The 18,888-nt window shown below is 39.4% G+C and overlaps 1 protein-coding gene across 1 annotated transcript in view; it reads left to right on the plus strand.

Moving 5' to 3' along the window:
• Window positions 1-16,526, plus strand: part of LOC139118845 (myosin-8-like) — a 28,746-nt gene extending 12,220 nt beyond the window's left edge. The window contains exons 14-23 of the mRNA XM_070682349.1: window positions 666-842; window positions 2,824-2,967; window positions 9,217-9,383; window positions 10,664-10,716; window positions 11,092-11,246; window positions 12,284-12,355; window positions 13,007-13,132; window positions 14,015-14,159; window positions 14,496-14,644; window positions 15,150-16,526. Coding sequence (XP_070538450.1) covers window positions 666-842; window positions 2,824-2,967; window positions 9,217-9,383; window positions 10,664-10,716; window positions 11,092-11,246; window positions 12,284-12,355; window positions 13,007-13,132; window positions 14,015-14,159; window positions 14,496-14,644; window positions 15,150-15,284 — 1,323 coding nt within the window. The 3' untranslated portion in view covers window positions 15,285-16,526. The remainder of the gene's footprint in view (window positions 1-665; window positions 843-2,823; window positions 2,968-9,216; window positions 9,384-10,663; window positions 10,717-11,091; window positions 11,247-12,283; window positions 12,356-13,006; window positions 13,133-14,014; window positions 14,160-14,495; window positions 14,645-15,149) is intronic.
• The last annotated feature ends 2,362 nt before the right edge of the window (window positions 16,527-18,888 follow it).

The raw sequence follows: 18,888 nt of genomic DNA on the forward strand, positions 1-18,888 counted from the left end.
TCCCTGTGTTAACTCTATGGGAAAAAAATAAATTTTTGATTTTCGTAAAACTAAGACGGTGAAAATATTTCTTTCTCCAAGAGCTTTAAAATGAACCCCTACAAGTGAAAAATCAGAATAGAATTGTAAAAGTTTGAGAGTCCGAATAGCTGTCCCCGAGGTGCGATCTATCTTAAATGCGATGAAAACGTACTACCCCGGACTTCAAGATCTTGTATCACAGTAGATAACCAGAAAATTAATACAATAATATCATAATATTTCTTAGCACATTACTTCTTAATTTCGCAACTTTTTCCGTATACATTTTTACTACAGTGTTGTGTGCTTTTAGTGTACGACGTTTATCAATTTGTTTTCAAATGGCATCTTTGAACTTTGAACTATGAGAACTATCCATCAAGTATCATTCACACGGTTTCCCTCGTTCGTTTCGAGCACAATATTACAAATAATTTATCTTTCAATTATTTTGAAATAATAGTATATACCCTCATTCGTACAGGATTGCAGTATCGTTTTACACGTTCTTAACCAATCCCTCCCCCCCCCGTCCAGTGAAGGGGTCCGCTTTACCATTGAAAACAATAAGTCGGGGTCGAACCATCGTGCAAACCGAGCACAAAGGGGTATGAATAAAGGGTTTTTAATTTTCCTCTCCAAAGTCTGACGACGGAGGTGCAAGAGGCCCTGGCTCTAGAGGCGTGGCAGAGCCCTGTGAATGGATAGCAAGACTACAGCGAGAACGCAAATATTCCATCGCCATGGCAATGATTGAGGGCGTGCAACCAGAAAAAGTCAGAGATACCGCAACCTGCACATCAGCTCTTGTCGAACGAGAGGTGGGTAAATCGACCGTAGATCTTTGCATAAATCTTGACCGTTTAAAATATACTCCTTCAATTATAAAACCAGTTTGGATATATCACATAATTCTATCGCTGAAAACGATCTCGCTTTATTAATTATCATCGCCTGATTAATTATGATTTTGAAGTGTATTACTCTCATTAATCGATCAAAGTACGAATAAAACAGAAACATAGGCCGGCAAATAAAATGTATGAATGCACACAATAGCCACTAGAGGAACTGAATATCTTCTCCGAATATTGCTACTGTATATATATATATATATATATATATATATATATATATATATATATATATATATATATATATATATATATATATATATTATTATTATTATATCTTTATTTCGGACTTGAGCGTCCATATAATAGTAAAATAAGACAATAGTATGAAAATTCAGTTACAAAATTAAATTATGGTTGAAAAGATAGAAAAATTGATTATATCTACATACATAATCCAATGGTTTCTTTTTAAACAGACATTTAAAAATAGAGTAACTTATTCCAGTGTTTTACCATCTCTGAGTTGAAATACAATGATTTACATACATTCCGTACAATTGCATTGCTACTTTTCAAAAGTCTTTGTCTCAGGCTGTTTATCTGATTTCTCAGAAGAGCATCAAAGTTGCTTATTCTATTAGATACAAACATTAGACTTGCGCTGCTCCGTTTCTCATAACCCAATAACAGTCGTGCAGCATTATTGTAAGCAACTTTCAATTTTCTCAAGACATTTGCATAATAGCTATTCCATATTGGTCCCCCATACAACTGATAACAATACGCTTTAAATAGAATGCATTTAACATGAAAAGTACACATGTGGAATTTTCTCATTAGCATATTCGCTACTACGTAAAAATATCTCGTCTGCCGCTCAATGTCATCATCATCTCTGAAATTGTCAGTTAACACGAACCCTAGATGTTTTTTCTTAATAACAAAGGTTAATTTAACCCCGTTCAGATACACACATGGAATGCGACGAATCCTGCTGTGATTCGCAAAAACGCACATACAGTTAGTCTTTTTACTGTTGAAAATGATGTCGTGAATATCACTATAACGAGTACAGAGATCTATTAACTTTTGTGTACCTTTGAGTGAAGGACTAATCAAGCAGATATCATCCGCGTACATTAAGTGATTAACAAAAATGCCACCAATATTACAGCCAGTATTCAAGTTTGATAAGAGAACACTCAAATATATTATATATATATATATATATATATATATATATATATATATATATATATATATATATATATATATATATATATATATATATATATATATATATATATATATATGTATAGGATAAAGCCCAAGTACGAGGGCTCTTCTGGTATATAAAGTCCAACCCAACGATAAAATGTCGAGGCCGCAGGCCGAGACATTTTATCGTAGGGTTGGACTTTATATACCAGAAGAGCCCGAGTACGAGGGTTTTATCCGACTTAAAAACTATCGCCCCTAACTGATATATTTTCGTTTTCAATGTGTTTACGTCAACCGTCCCCTTTGTCAATGTAACATGTTTAGGATATGAATTAAAACTTTTATTTGTGAAAAAGCCTTCCAATGTAATGGAACATTCTATAAATGCCCTAGGGCACATTATATAAATGCCCTTGGGCACAGCAGATTTTGTGTTGCAGCTGGTTTCCGCTGTGTTACCAAATTTGAATATTAAAACGTACCAGATGTCTACAGAATATGACATGTTCACTTTTGATTGGACAGTACTTTACTATGGCGCTGTCATTCGTTTCCGGAATCTGGTGACCAAGGCTTTATGAGTAAATAAAACACCCTGAATTGAGCACTCTGATTGGTCAATCAACAGTAGATAGTTTTTAAATATATATATTGCTCTAGCCTCTGGTTAGAACTTGACATTGTCTTGAATCTTGAAAGTTTCCGTTTTCCTTCATATTGTCAGCTCGAACGAATGACCAATGACATTATCGGATTTATGGAGTACACCGGTACTTTGATGGTCCAGGAAGGCAGGAAGATGAGTGAGGCCAACGAAAAGCTGCGATCAAAACTATCAGGCAGTATCTTGAGGGATGTAGCAGTGGCGGTAAGGAAACTTTGGTGAAACTTGCCCGTTCTTCAGTCCGGGTCAGCTCCAAAATTGGAGACGCTATACCATAATATTTCCCCCTCTCATTAGCCAATCAGCGGCCAGCGCGCCATCGGTAAAAATTGTATTTCCTGGCAACCTCCACATGCGTCCTTCGTTACGTACGCCATACTGTGTCGAACTCCCGCGCCGTATTCTGTCATAATGTCGAACAGTTGTGTGGCCACTCTGTCAAAACACAATTTCAAAATCGCGTACCAGTTTTATTCTGGCTAAGACAACCAAACCCCATATATCGCTGTGATTCCTAGACTCTGGCTTGAAGTCCTGCGAAATATAAATCGTGTACCTACACAGATCGTTCAGAATACCCCATTTGTATCGGAGATGGCAGCGATACAAATTCTACCGTATGGGGAACAGTTGTGTGGCCACTCTGTCAAACACATTTTCAAAATCGCGTACCATTTTTAGTCTGCGTTTGACAACTACAAAACAGGTATCGTTTTAAAGCTCTGACATTGCTCTTCTTCCTTGCAAAATGTTATACGCGTACCTACACAAATAAGCTTTATAACAGTATTTCTAATAGAGATGACGAACATCCACAAAATGATTCTCGGTACTTGAGCGAAATCGATAAACTGGGGGTAGAAATGAATCGTCAATATTTCGAATATTTGTTCACTAATCGGACTCCTTGTTGGACATGACCTTCTGCAGAACACGTGGATTATGTTGACTGTCGAAATTCGTCGAAATTCACAAGACAGGGGCTTAATAAGCGGCCCAAAACTGCCGATCACACTTGGTGGGTAATTTGTGACCCAGCGTGACCTGTACTTTATTAATGATGTAATCTGGTCGATGATTGGCTGAATGCCGGAATACATTATCATAATGAGTCTCCAATTTTGGAGCTGACCCGGACTGTTCTTTGATTATTAGTACGTGACTCGCGAATTATGAAGCCTAAATTCTACCAATTTAGTTGCAGTGGATGAGTCTGGTAACCGGAAGTGACGTAAAGACCGAAACTGTACGACTTTTACCATGCAAAACGCAAACTATCACATTTTCACATTTTACCTCGCGTGCGCATGCGCGCAGCGAGGTTATGTCGCAGCGATGTCTGTCTGTGTGTCTGTCTGTCTGTCTGTTGGTCCATTTTCTCAAAAACGGCTGAACGTATTTCAGTCAAATTTGGTAGACATCTTCAGAATTCAAATGGCTAGAACTGAAAAGGTTTTGGTGGGCGTGGCTTGGATATTAATGAAGTTATGAAAGTTTTAATTTTTCTGTTACGCCGCGTATGACAAGTGAAAACAATCGACTGTTTGAGGGCGCTGTGAAATGTGCTTGTCCAGGTTGGCTACAGCTGGATAGCTCTGGTTTCAACCACGGTCCCTCCGTGTTTCAACCTCGTATTGAACATTAAAAATATGATATTTTATTACTCATTCAACTCACTATTCAAGATAAAATATCGTTTAGCAAATTAGCTTCATCCTTGGTAATTGATTGTTTCCCTCGCTGCTCGATCGCCAGAAATGAGTACATACGTTCTTAGCCCTGCGTACGATGCTGTGTGTTCCGCTACAGCTATTAATAGCCCCGCTCACCACAGCCCTGCAAAGACCCGTACGTAGAGTTGGTGACTTCAAATCCATTTTGGACTTGACGTAAAAAGCCAAATTACTGCCGAAATTCAGCGTTCTTGGGCCCAAGTCGTATCCCTGCCTACCGCAGCTACTCGATCGCTTCCAAAAATGCCAGTCTTTTATTCTTTTTTCGTAAATAACCGTCGATGTCGGCAACTCTCTCGCTAGCCCTGCGTACGTACGCAGTGTACGCTGTGCATTCCCTGTGTGCGTTCCTAACACACAGCGTACACTGCCTACGTAATACGTTCTCTACCTAGCCTCATGGCATGGAAGTGCTGATGAATAATAACTTTGGGTCAAAGGTATTGAAGTGTCCAATCAGGTTCGTGCACAGAGTCCAAGGCATGACCTACTTCATGTACTGCTGCACTGTTTTGATTTTGCTTCGCCAAGAAACGTATTCGTCATTGTCCATAGAAGTATGTTTGCTCTCCTTTGAGGTTGTTTGTGAAACAAATTCCGGGATAGGCCTTGGAATGCATACGATCGGCATCGCGGCAGTGCATGTAGCTAGCCGTACGAGTATGGCGAGAGTGTCCGGCTTTGGCTACGCCGCCTCCCACCTCCGGTAGGCGGCGTAGCCCCCGGCGTAGCCAAAGCCGGACACTGTCGCCATACTCGTAGGGCTATGCATGTAGCGTACCATGCTTGTGTAACTGCCGAGCTCAACGTGCATTCACGGTTGATACTCGTGTACAATCATGATGTGTTCAATTCTGATGAAGATTCATAAGTCTTAGTTTTGCAGTTTTTTTCCGTACGATAATCCTGACAATACGTGTTACTGTTAGACGAGGTGGCCATTTTATGATAAGTTTCAATACTGCACAGCTACATAGCGTCACTATCGTGTGATCGAGGTACAGCGTTGTTGAACGGGATACAGAAACTCTGCAGAGGGAGAAACGATCGTTGACATGAACAGTCAATGTACTTCAGCACGTAGTCCGCAGATAGCGGATCGAGAAAATAACAGTCTGTGTCTTTTAAGTTGCTTTTCAAGATTGTATTAGCTACAGAACCAACAATGACAAATTTTTCATGAGATTTCCATGTTGCATTGATGTTAAATCAGGAGCAGTAGGCTAGCTCCTGCCATGCTCCTGCGTACAATAGGTCTGCGTTTCCCGGCGGTACGGTGGTAGGCCGACGGCTTGTACCACACTGTCCACAGGACAGCACGTGGTAGAGGCCGTGTGCACAACCTGTACGCAGAGCTTCGAATACACTAGACAGAGTTCGTGTTTCCGTAAATTAGGCATTGAACTTGACAATATAGGCAATAACCAGAATCATCGACCATCGCCTGACAAGTGCACCATAGTCAGCTGTACATGAGTTGCGTGGCGTGGTGAGCAGGTTCCATGGGTATTTATTTTTTGAAAACGCATACTTCAAAGGTCACGAACTCATTTTGCTGCTACACGGCGCGGCACAGATGATTGTATCGTTTTTGGGCGCATTGAGATACTGTGAAGTAGGTCAACTCGTTCTACATGGCAATTATATGTGAAATATGCAGAATTTATACGCAAACGCGACCTCTGCCAGTTAAGAGCCTGCTCAGCCATTTGCACTTGCATCGACAGATATTGTTGGATCATAATTTTTCAAATGGTTTCTTTTCTTTTTTTTCATTGCGTAATACAGTGGGGATAATGTCAAATTTAGATAGATTGGATTAATTTCGGGAATAAAAACAATGTAATGTCATAAAAGCCAATACCCCAAGAAGTACTTTACAAAATGTGCACGCGAGGCAATTCAGTTCATATCTGGTCTATTTTACATTTTTTGCTCACGTGTGAACACGTGAGCATATGTCGCAGCGATGTCTGTCTGTCTGTGTGTCTGTCTGTCTGTCTGTTGGTCCATTTTCTCAAAAACGGCTGAACGTATTTCAGTCAAATTTGGTAGACATCTTCAGAATTCAAATGGCTAGAACTGAAAAGGTTTTGGTGGGCGTGGCTTGGATATTAATGAAGTTATGAAAGTTTTAATTTTTCTGTTACGCCGCGTATGACAAGTAAAAACAATCGACTGTTTGAGGGCGCTGTGAAATGTGCTTGTCCAGGTTGGCTACAGCTGGATAGCTCTGGTTTCAACCACGGTCCCTCCGTGTTTCAACCTCGTATTGAACATTAAAATACGGATGATATTTTATTACTCTTCAACTCACTATTCAAGATAAAATATCGTTTAGCAAATTAGCTTTATCCTTGGTAATTGATTGTTTCCCTCGCTGCTCGATCGCCAGAAATGAGTACATACGTTCTCTACCTAGCCTCATGGCATGGAAGTGCTGATGAATAATAACTTTGGGTCAAAGGTATTGAAGTGTCCAATCAGGTTCGTGCACAGAGTCCAAGGCCATGACCTACTTCATGTACTTCTGCACTGTTTTGATTTTGCTTCGCCAAGAAACGTGTTCGTCATTGTCCATAGAAGTATGTTGCTCTCCTTTGAGGTTGTTTGTGAAACAAATTCTGGGATAGGCCTTGGAATGCATACGATCGGCATCGCGGCAGTGCATGTAGCTAGCCCTACGAGTATGACGAGAGTGTCCGGCTTGGCTACGCCGCCTCCCACCTCCGGTAGGCGGCGTAGCCAAAGCCGGACACTGTCGCCATACTCGTAGGGCTATGCATGTAGCGTACCATGCTTGTGTAACTGCCGAGCTCAACGTGCATTCACGGTTGATACTCGTGTACAATCATGATGTGTTCAATTCTGATGAAGATTCAACTTCAAGTGGTATTACCCGAGACAAACACTTGTGTTGTCAATTTTGATTTCATTTCATAAACTTCATACTTCATCGAGTATCGTGTATTTCAGCCTTTGTGAAGCCATTTTATTGATATTTTCAATTTTTGTCTTGGCTTGTTGTGGAACATGTTGAATCGTCTCCGTGGACATGTAGGCAAAAGTGTGACGGGGTCGAAGTGACTTGGGTACCTGGGGCCGACCAAAACCAGTGTGAATTACTGGGGTCAAAGCGGACAGCGGCCGGGATGACGTGTTCCCCAAGCGAGCTACCTTCAGAAGTCTGTTTCATCGCAAAAAACGTCAACTTTTAAAACCCGTCATTTATTTACTGATGTTATTCTCAGCATCACAAACATATACGCCTCTGCTATGTATCACAGCAAATAGTTATATTTGAGCGCCCCGTAAATGGGATCCTCGTTTTTTTGCGAACCCGGAAGTGTGTCTTGCTCAATGCATTTCCTACCCATAGCGAGGGAAACTGCCCGCGTTCCCATGCTCCCATGCACCCTTTTTCAATGCCAGTGCAACGCCATCTGTGCAAAATTTGTGGTGGTATGCTCCCGTGTGATGGAAAACCTCTCTTATTCTAACAATGACGTAGTTGACTTTGGACTTCGATTTCGTAAATGTGATGTCCATGCAGTGAGTTTGGGTTGGCGCGCTTATAATGCAATCTTCGCCCGCCTGCGGTCCGATATCCCGCATTTATTAGCGAATATTTATCTGTTTTGACTTGACCAAAGTTGGCAAAACTTGCTATGTACATTAAAGGTACTATGATACAAGATTATTGAAAGTCATTTGACATTTTTTTCAGCCAATTCCCAATATGCATATTTAATGAACCTTCCAAATTAGGGATATATACTGGCATTTACTTGATAAAATTTGGCGAAACATGCTGTGTACATTGATCATTATACTAGGTTATAACAGTATTGAAAGTCATTTTGCATTTTCATGTCAGCTAATTCATAATTTGCATAAATAGCTAACAAGCTTTCACGGTTTGGCATATTAGAGCTTGAAGGACTTGACCAAAGGTAATTACACATGCTATATTGTGATACAATGACAGTACTCAAAGAAATTAATTATTTTTATTTCAGCTAATTACATATTTGAATACTAATGACCTTTAGAATTGATCTGTGGTGAAATTCATTGTGTTGATCATAACACTTTAAATGTAGCAAAGCATGTAGCAAAGGTTCAAACTTGCACATAAAGCAATATATAATGAAACACGTGAGCATTTTCAGTTCATATCTGGTCGTTTATGTGCTGATAATCCTTGTTAGGATCACTTCGGGTTTTTAGGCCCACAGGGTGTAGTGAGCACCGCAATGATTTATTAATGGGGCTCTAGTCCGTCAGCAGCTTTTCTGTAAAGTCAAGGCGATCAATCCTGACGTTGGTGATCAGTACAATAACTAATGGAGGGTATTAGAGCCGGCAATCTCAATGTGACAGATATGGAGGGTTTCTTTGAAATGCTATACGCTGATACTATGGGGAGGCTAGAAATACACATAGTTCAGGTTTGCGGCTATAAAGATATTTTAATATTAATACTATTATTATATTTTAATGAATTAATTTCGTGCTCGGTTGACCTTGTTAAGGGCTTCACCTCTGTACGCTCCGAAACATACTATATAAAAGAACGAAATGAAAGAAGAAACTAAGTGAGGACAAAAAAAAAAAAAAAAAATAAAAAAATGGACAAACGAACAAAGCCAAAGTGTTACGTATACATTAAAAGAGCACAGGCGAATGAGAAACTGATTCAGAGATTTTTCATTTTCAGAGCAAATATGAGAAGAGGCGCCAAACTCCGGCACAGAACGACGGTGATGCGACTGGCGATGATAGAACTCCGCCTTCCGCGTCTGCCAGAGGTAACTTTGCTCTCGCTAAATCGGGCAAAGCTTCCAAATACGCCGAAAAGGATGTCTTCCTAACGCTGGAACAAAGGTCTGTCGAGAGTAACAGTTTTCGTTACATTGAATCGATACACTTTGCCTTCAACTGTATTCTTGTGAATATACCGAAGGTCTGTTCAACGCCACACCCTCATATTACAACAGACAGGTTTAAAGTTATGTTTTATTGGTAGCTATTATTTGGACATTGAAGGCCAAGTGCTGCTGCCACAGGAAATAATTGTCCCCAAGGTGACTTTAAGTTTAATTTCCAAGGTTAACTTCAAGGGACACCACCTGTAACTTTTGATAATATTCTTATAATTTTGTTCGTCAGAATAAGCACCTTTTCTTAATCTTCTTGCCTTGTCAATTTACTGCATGGTGTACAATACGTTGTACTGTGGACAGATCATTCTAGTTAGGACTAAAATTCAATTGTCAACAATAACAAATGAGATTCAGAAGCGCATGCGCACACACAGGCTACATTGACAAGATGAACAGCATAGGACATAGGCTTGGTTTGGTTTTAGAAGAAGAAACGGCATTTCTGGTCAAAACAAAAATACTGGACAGTGTATTAAAAGCTATATGAAACCACGTCTGTGTGGTATCTCTGTGATGAAACTGGGCTTTTATTAAAGGGACAAAGTCGGCCATTTTTCATGCATTTTGTTTGATGCAGGATACTACTTATTTTGTTTGACATGTTGATGTTAGACATGTTGAAAGATACTGAATAAATGGGTGACCATGCATATATTCGACCCCGGTTTTATACAAATTAATTGGAAACCATCGCGAAAATGAATTAATGGTCATGACCATTTATGCTTTTTCGCGATGGTTTCAAGTATCGTGTTTAAAACCGGGGTCGAATATATGCATGGTCGCCCATTCATTATCTTTCAACATGTCAAACAATATAGTAGTATCTCGTATCACACAAAATTCATGAAAAATGGCCCGACTTTGTCCCTTTAAACCTTCTTCGATGATATATCAGTTTTTAAAGCAAACATAGTGACATATATACGAAAGATTCGGAGATGCAGGACTTTTTGAACAAGTTAAGCATGGCGTTTGCAGGACTTCATCGACATAGAAGCAAATTGCCTTCAATGTCCTCCCTTTCACAACAACATTTCCATACCATCCTATTGTTTTTTGTAGAATAGTTTGACTTTTACACTTAGAGGTAAATGGGCGTAAAAATCATTCCAACATGTAGTGATGCTGAAGTTCAAGAATTCCTACAGATCAAGCAATGTCGTGTTATACCGCCATCATCACTTACCTAATATGAGGCAATACGATTTTCTTTCGCAGAAACCAGACGACAGCACCAGGTATAATGATGGGCGTAGATTTTGGCAGAGCAGGTGAGCTATACGGACACTGGTTCTATTAACCTTTTCACTCCAAATTCCTACTGAACAGGTCCACTCACTATTGATAACAATGGGTTTGGACCAAACCATTGTGGCGAAAGGGTTAAACAAATTCTTGTTGGTCTATCAGTCACCCTACGCTTGACTCTGTGTTGATCCAATTCATTCCGGTTTATGAATTGCGAAATTACACATTTTTTTTCCATCACGCGGCTTCACTTTCACGAAGATCTTTTCATGCCGGTTCCCTATCGATCTGTTCATTACGCTTTTCTCTGCTTTTTATTTTCACTTCTATAATTTCTTGCTGACAAGGGTTTGTCCGTCTTACTTTATTTTGTTTTACTCCGCTTCTCATGCCCTCAGCAACGACAGATTTTGACAGCTCTAGAGGTTACGCGAGATCTCGTTTCGACTGGCAGCAGAGGTCACCGCACGCGCAGTTGACGATTAGCGGTCAGCAGCTCGTCAGAATGCTGACCGACACAGTGAATATGCTGACAGAAAACCTCAGACAGCAGGTCAGTTGCGGTCAATCTTATCTTATCAGTTGATGACAAGTTGGAAATAAATCTACGGACGAGCGTGACGTTTTTATGAGTCTACAAATGAGTCGTTTGTTTGTACTTATTCTTTCAGCTTGTCAACTAAACTCTACTTGTTGCGACATATTCCGGGGTTGGGTTACTTCCATAGAAAGGTGTTCAGAAATGTCGCGCCCCGAATGGTTTACTTTTTCACGAAAAATCCCTAAACATTGGTCGACTATTCATCCGAAAAATCTAAATTATAATGGGTCGATAACATAGGAATGTCCGCATGCTTGTCAAGAAAATTTTCATATGCACTAGAATAATGGTAAGAATTCCCAAAATTTGTCAGGAAGTTCCCTAACGATGAGTAATTTTAATTTTTTTAAATTACCCATGGGTAGATGTGTTCAACTTTGGCGTCTTACCCCATCTAGCTATAGGAGTACCCCCAGGGTATGGCGTACGTGCCAAAAGCAATTCACATGAAAGCAACACGCCATCAGAAAATGGCAGCTCATTTATCCTTTTAACTGATTCCTAATATTTCAATCGAATTCTTCTCGGTTTTCATCTGGATTAGCACCCGACTGACAATATAGGAGCGAAATTCATGTTCCCGTGCAGAATTAACTGAGAATCGCATTCTAACACACAATCAGCGTTATACCTGCGCAATTTACAACATAATCAGATGTGATTTCAGGCGCAGCAATTTTTTTCCCTTCAAAAGCGAGGCAAGCAACTCAGACCAGCAGGTTATCCAGCTGGTCACCATACAGAGAATACCGCGAGCGAGACAAGCCTTTGCACAGATTGAAAGATTCAGCCGTGTGCGGGCGCTTACTAGCATAGGGTCAGAGGTCACGCAGCGCCCGCACACGGCTGAATCTTCCAGTCTAATGCCTCTCGAGATAAAGGCAAGTTGCCACGAGAGAGGCGAATGTGAGACAAGAGAAATAACAGTGAGGCTTACCACAGATACATTTATCTTAAGCATTATTTGTTTATTTGTTTATTTATTTCAGGAACACGAGTACACTGTGCTACATAATGCCGTAAAAAGACAAGAAACCAAAAGAGCAGCGGAATCTGATACCGTAAGACATCACCTTTTATCTGTACACAACTCAAAAGCCTGATGGACATAATTGTTGACCTTTCAAATAGTTCGAACGCTTTCTCACATCTAACACAGTAAAATTGATCTGATATTATTGTTTTATCGTATGCAAACCAAAAACGTGGAAAAGGAGCTTAAATTATTGCAGTTCAGAACTAGATACGCGTATTTCTAAATGATTAAATGCGTCTCGGGGACATATATTCGGAGTCTTCATTTTGAACTAATAATTTCTGATCTACCGCATAAAATGTAATCCTATTACTTTATTTATTTTTGTGAAAATCGAAAATTTAATTTTTTTCCCTTTGAGAATAACAGGTATCATCATGGCGGCCATTTTGAATTTTGAAGTATTGGTAAATTACGGTAATTTTTTTGCACAGTACCAAAATTTTCACGTTGATCACTAATATTATTCACAATTTGGTTAGTAAGAGAATGTTTTTGAACGTTCCTTCAGAAAAATGTGTGCAAATGTTTAAGTCTTTCAATTTCGAGCTGCATATATATACTACCTTGAAAGCGTAGAACAGGACAACCGTTACACATGGTGTGCCTCTTTCCTAAGCAGAAGTCACTGTTTTGATATGGTGTGCATGTGTGTGCTATCACTTACATTTCTCAGGGCCCCTCCATGGCTCCAACTGAAGCACCAGGCGTGACGAAATCGGCCACACACGCCAGCCCGGCTGTTGAACCGAGTTTGCAGACGTCAAGATCATTGGACAGAACAGAATCAGATATTTCAGAAGTGAGTGCTAAGACCTCATGATTTATATACGTTTATCCATGTTTGTTGATCTGCCACACATAAAATGTTTTTAATAACCAAAGATCCCCGAAAATAAATTATTAAACCTTTTCGTAAAAAAACCCAACGAAACAAGACTTTACAGCCGATATATACCGACACAGGTTCCGAGAAGGATGTGTGTAAGAAATTAAAAAAAAATCAATACACACTGACACATGCTCTGACAACGGATTGACAGGTCCAAAGTGCGACCCTTCTGGTGATACTCAGTTTACAAGACAGTTTAAACGTTTATAAAGCGCATAATAACAGTCATGAAGATGCCCAACTATCCCTCACAGCTCACAAAACTACTCGTTGACATAGTCTGGTCTCCTGTCCTGCGCTGCTCACGAAAATAGGTGAGCAACGAAGCGGCGGTAGAATAGAGCAGGGGACCAGACTACTCGTTAACATACATGAGCATTGAGTCTGAATCTAAAGCTATCCACATTTTGGTGCCTTACGGATGTCATTTGGAGGATGATTCCACGGTGAAGGAGATGGATGTGAGAATGATTGGTTGCCTTATGATTTAAGTCTGGTCTTAGGTACACTGAACTGGAACAAAGAAGCCAGTTAGTATTACTCTCTGTGACTAGGTCAGAAATGTATGTGTGGAGTCATACCAAGTAGCGCTTTATAAGTGATCAACATGATTTAAATTCGATTCTGTAATTGACTAGAAGCCAGTGCAGCTATTGGAGTAGAGATGTCATGTGATCACACCAATACACTGTCAATTTTACTTATTGTTGATCGACCTGAACAGCGATATTTCACTCTTTATCACATTGGGTACCTTCTAGCAATTTTTTTTGCGTTTTTCATGACTGACAGGAATTGCGATACCTGCCTCCACTACTGGTTCACGACGGGCAGAAGATAAGCAATCGGGACGAGCTCAAAATCATGAAGACAACCGTACCTCGGAAGGGAATGATCAAATTGCACGCCGAAGGTCTCACAGAAGATAGCGAGGAAGGTGACTGTTGTAACGAATAATATTAATGCAAATTAAGCAGATCTGATTGTCGATAATCAATATGTCATTTCAAGTGTGCACTGAGAGAGAGAGAGAGAGAGAGAGAGAGAGAGAGAGAGAGAGAGAGAGAGAGAGAGAGAGAGAGAGAGAGAGAGAGAGAGAGAGAGAGAGAGAGAGAGAGAGAGAGAGGAGGGTATGGATGGAGGGAGAGAGTGTGTGTGTTTGTGTGTTGGGATGTCAAAGAATAAGCTTAGCATTTCTACACGCAAAAAGAGGCTGAATTGGATTATTTTCACCAGTTGAACTTAGAATTTGATTTTTTTCAAATTGCAATAGATGACTCCTCGAAGAGACGATTTCGTCCAGCCCCACTATCACATAAGAAGCTGATGGGAAAACAGAGAAAGCTGCATAGCAGAGCTGGAATTACGGACACCGAAGAGCCAACAGTAGATCAGCTTCAGAAGCAAATTTTACAATTTGATGTGAGTATTTGCTTGTTTGTTTTGTTTGTACATACCGTCGAAGCAATGTGTGGACTAGCTTCAAGTAAATATTACCGCTGCAAACCATACTTAGGTTGTCCTACCACGCATCTTTTTCATCAAAGCCGTGGTTGTCATCGAAAGCAACCCAAAGACGTCCCCAACAAGCTCCCACATTAATAATTGATCTCCGTAGGATACCAATCTCTCTAAAACGTGAAAATTTTGGTGAAAATGGCCAATTTCGCCGAATCGCCCCACATTAACGCTGCGGTGGAATTTCATCGGTTACCGGACCCAAGTCCTGGTTCCCGATTATAAAGCAGAAACTCGCACTTTCACGTCCCTCACAACATTTCATATCTGTGTTCACCCGATTTCCTTATATTCCTCTGCTCACTTGACTATTTTTATGCTCACATTCGTGTTTCTCTTCGAGGTTTCATTGAGTTAAGACGCACAGCTGTTTCATTAAGCTTACATGTCTGGCGTTACCTTCATTCAGGACTACATGGCCGCCCAGAAGCTCCACTTCATCAACTTCGGGGTCAGCAGTCCGGCCCCGCCTAAGGAATACCTGAAGGGGAAATCTATCCAACTGCCTCCGCTGGGCGATTCCAATGATCCGCTGGCATCCTGAGCGAGTTTCAGGATCAAAGAAACGCAGAAGACAGAGATCCAAAGTTAAAATTTTGAAGCGCCCTCAATGTCAGAGATCTAGATCATTTAGATATAGCTAAGTGATTTACGGATGTGCAAGATTTTCAAGACGTTGTTAGAACACCATATTGTCAGTAAAATTCCCTGCTCTTGATTGATTTTTCTTACTGTGTGACTTTTTCTTAAAGAATTTGGAATTCTAATAGTGGCCATCTGTAATTGGGCCCGTGTATAGGGAACGTCACAATCGTAGACAGTTTCCCCAAGAAAAGCGGTATGAGCGATGATCAGTGTATACGTCACACAAACGTCACACAAACGAAGTGTGACGTAAGTTTCCGAGTTATTGAAATCCGCATGCGCAGTTACACACAATAGGACTGCGCAAATGCTATGTCCTCATCACCCCTTTGCCTGGAAGAATATGTTATCCACCTTTGAAAAGACAATTTCAAATATCAATGTTGACACAAACAGACAACGTAAAAGGACAAAGGCCGGAATAATGCAGACAATTTTGACAGGCCTCCTAGATCGAGAGAAGATACTGCTTGATGATTCAGCCAGTGATTTTTCCGCTACTTGTGAAAAAAAAGAAATAGCTATCAAGGTGACGAGATTTACAAATTTAAGGCTAACGTCACTGCACCCTTTTATAATAGTAGCAAAAGTCTGGAGTCCATCGATCCATGATGTCATGGAAGGAAAAACGTCAAAATATATGTGTCTAACCATTCTTTTACTATCGATGACTTTAGTAAACAAAAAATATTGGCATGTGTAAATGTTACTCCACGGTCTACGCAACAGCCAATCACCAACCGACAGTCTGCTGAAGTTTATTCCTTCAATTTATTCTGTTTTAATATTTGTATGCCCACAGACTTGGAGCAAGTGTAGCTCCACCCCACCCCCGATTCAGGGGAGGATTCTCCATGTAAATGAAGTTCAGAATCTGGAAGTTGTTTTAAATAATGCTACGTCGTTCCTCTTGTATTAAGGTGAAGTACTACGAATTACGTCAAAATTAGGTTGTGGTGTCATTTTCTTGAAACTTTGCACAAATATTCTTGGAAGTTGTGCAAGTGCAAAAATGAAATAAAAAGTGGGGGTCACCAAGCTCGTTTCCATGGAAACGGACGTTAAAATGGCGTCGTTAGAAATAAATAAATTATGATATAATTCACTTAAACTAAAGAAAGCAATTATAAAACGCTTAGCAAATGAGTTAATTTTAAATAAATACCAAGGATTAAGATCCATATCTATCGAATGTATAGTTTTCATGATGTTTGTAAAGAAATTTGAACATAAGTATCGATTACAAAATAACGATATGGAAATTATATCACTACATAATTTTCGAACTTTCTTCCTGTTGCTTTGAATGGTGTCATTTTGACGAAACTTGGCGAATAAAATCCTGACATAATACCATTTAGTTTACACTTTAATAAAAGGGTGTCACCACGCTACTTTTTACAATATCTCCAGGTGAATGGGTATATGCGCCATGTAAATGGGAGAGAAATGTTAATTTTGCGCTCATATTGAATAAAAACCAGCTTCCTAGGGGGTCAAAATATGACAAGGTTAAAGGTAACATGTATTTCTAAGAGACTGGGTCAAAAAATTAGGTAAAGCGCAATTTCAACAATGACAGGTGATATTAAATACATGCTCTACAAATAACCCATTTGCGGCAGGCTGGAGTTAAATCTGCGCAGAAACGTTCTAAAGCGTGTGCGCGTCCGAATTCGGCGCCCTTTACCTTAAATCGTTTAAAAACATGAGGAGTAAATACAATTTTTAAGATTTTGTTTTCTGAAAAACCGTAAAATTTTTTCCCTTAGAGTTACCACTGTAGATTTTACAATAAAATATACCTATCTGACGATCGCGTGTATGCGTGAAACTCGAGTAATAGGTACCAAACATACTTGATGTGTTCTAATATTTATTATTTATATATATATATATATATATATATATATATATATATATATATATATATATATATATATATATATATATATATATATCTCAAAGTATACAAATGTCCTCGTGGGAAATTGCAGTGCTCGATGCTAAAAACAGAGCGTTACAGATAATAATTACACAAATTGCTTTAAATACAAAGTAATCATATAATTACCCAATTTTATCAATATTTGAAATCAAAGAGTGACAATAATGTGTTTTCCAGTGTCAACTCTATGATAAAAAAGTAAATTTTTGACTTTCTAAAAGACGAGCAGCTGAAAAAGTTTTTTTAATTCCAATAGCTTCAAAATGACCATAGCTATATATGTGGTAGACCGAAAAAGCATTGTAAAGTTTCAGAGATCAAATATCAGTCTCTGAGAACCCTTCCACCTTCATAGACTTACTAAAAACGAGTTGTTGGTAACCTATCACGCAATTTCGGTCACTAAAACACAATAGTGTACTGTACGGTTGAATTTGTAGGCAAATAAACAACTAGATCAGTAGCTCGTTTAAAAACAACGTTAAAGCAAGACAAAGCAAGAGACAATTTATAAAGATAACGTCACACTGACATTGTTATATCTAAATTAAACGTCGAACGCACGTTTGAAGTTGATTTTAATCTGGTCATAAATATTTTTAGACATACCGATGACACACACTATTCCTAACCGAACTTTCTATTCCCTATATTTAGGTAACTTGCGACGACTTTGCTTTATTTGAAGTCTTTATTTCATACATTATTCATTCATTTGACGAATTTCAAAGCAATATCAAGTTGAGTCTACTATGTCCACATGATAATGATATGACAAAGCCATGTAAAATTATCGTTCATTTGTTTTGACCGTCAGAAATTCTTTTGTCCACGTATATCATTCAAAATCTTTCTTAAAACAAATCAGAATCTCCTCGAAAGCAGTGTCTGTTTGTCCCCTGTCGTTGCAAATTGAGGACACATTTGAAGCCGCATTTGTCAAATGACCAATTTTCGTCATCCGAACAGGCAAGTCATCCCTTGGTGTGTCTTTATTCCGTCTTGTGGAACCAACATCTGGCACAATCCACATCGATGGAATCAACATAAGTGACATACGATTACAAGACCTGCGATCACGGTTGTCTGTCATTCCACAAGAACCAGTGTTGTTCGTTGGAACAATCAGGTAAACGCTACGATGCGTCTTGCTATTTGAGTACCGTCGATCATAAGTACCCCCTCCCTACTAGCTCAGGTCGTACAATTTTGAAGCTGGTACTAAAGAACAGTTGACATTTATTTTCGTTGCCCCTGGATTAAAAATGATATGTTTTACTCTTTGATAACCACCTTACTGTGAAACAGCTTCGACACGTTTTCATTGTGCCTAAAATTGGGTACGCAAATAGCTAATCGGTTAAATTACACGAATCACCTGGTTGTAAAACATGTTTGTGCAGATTCCTGCGATAAAATCTGCCACGTGCTACAAAACGTCAAGTGTGTAGCTACGGCAAACATTGATGTACGATGTTAAATTTCCAAAGTCTACTTGTAATGAACTTATTGGTTTAATTTTCTCTCGTTTAAATGAAACGATGGTTGAAAAGCC

The sequence above is a fragment of the Ptychodera flava genome, chromosome 19 (genome assembly GCF_041260155.1).
Source record: "Ptychodera flava strain L36383 chromosome 19, AS_Pfla_20210202, whole genome shotgun sequence".
NCBI lineage: Eukaryota > Metazoa > Hemichordata > Enteropneusta > Ptychoderidae > Ptychodera > Ptychodera flava.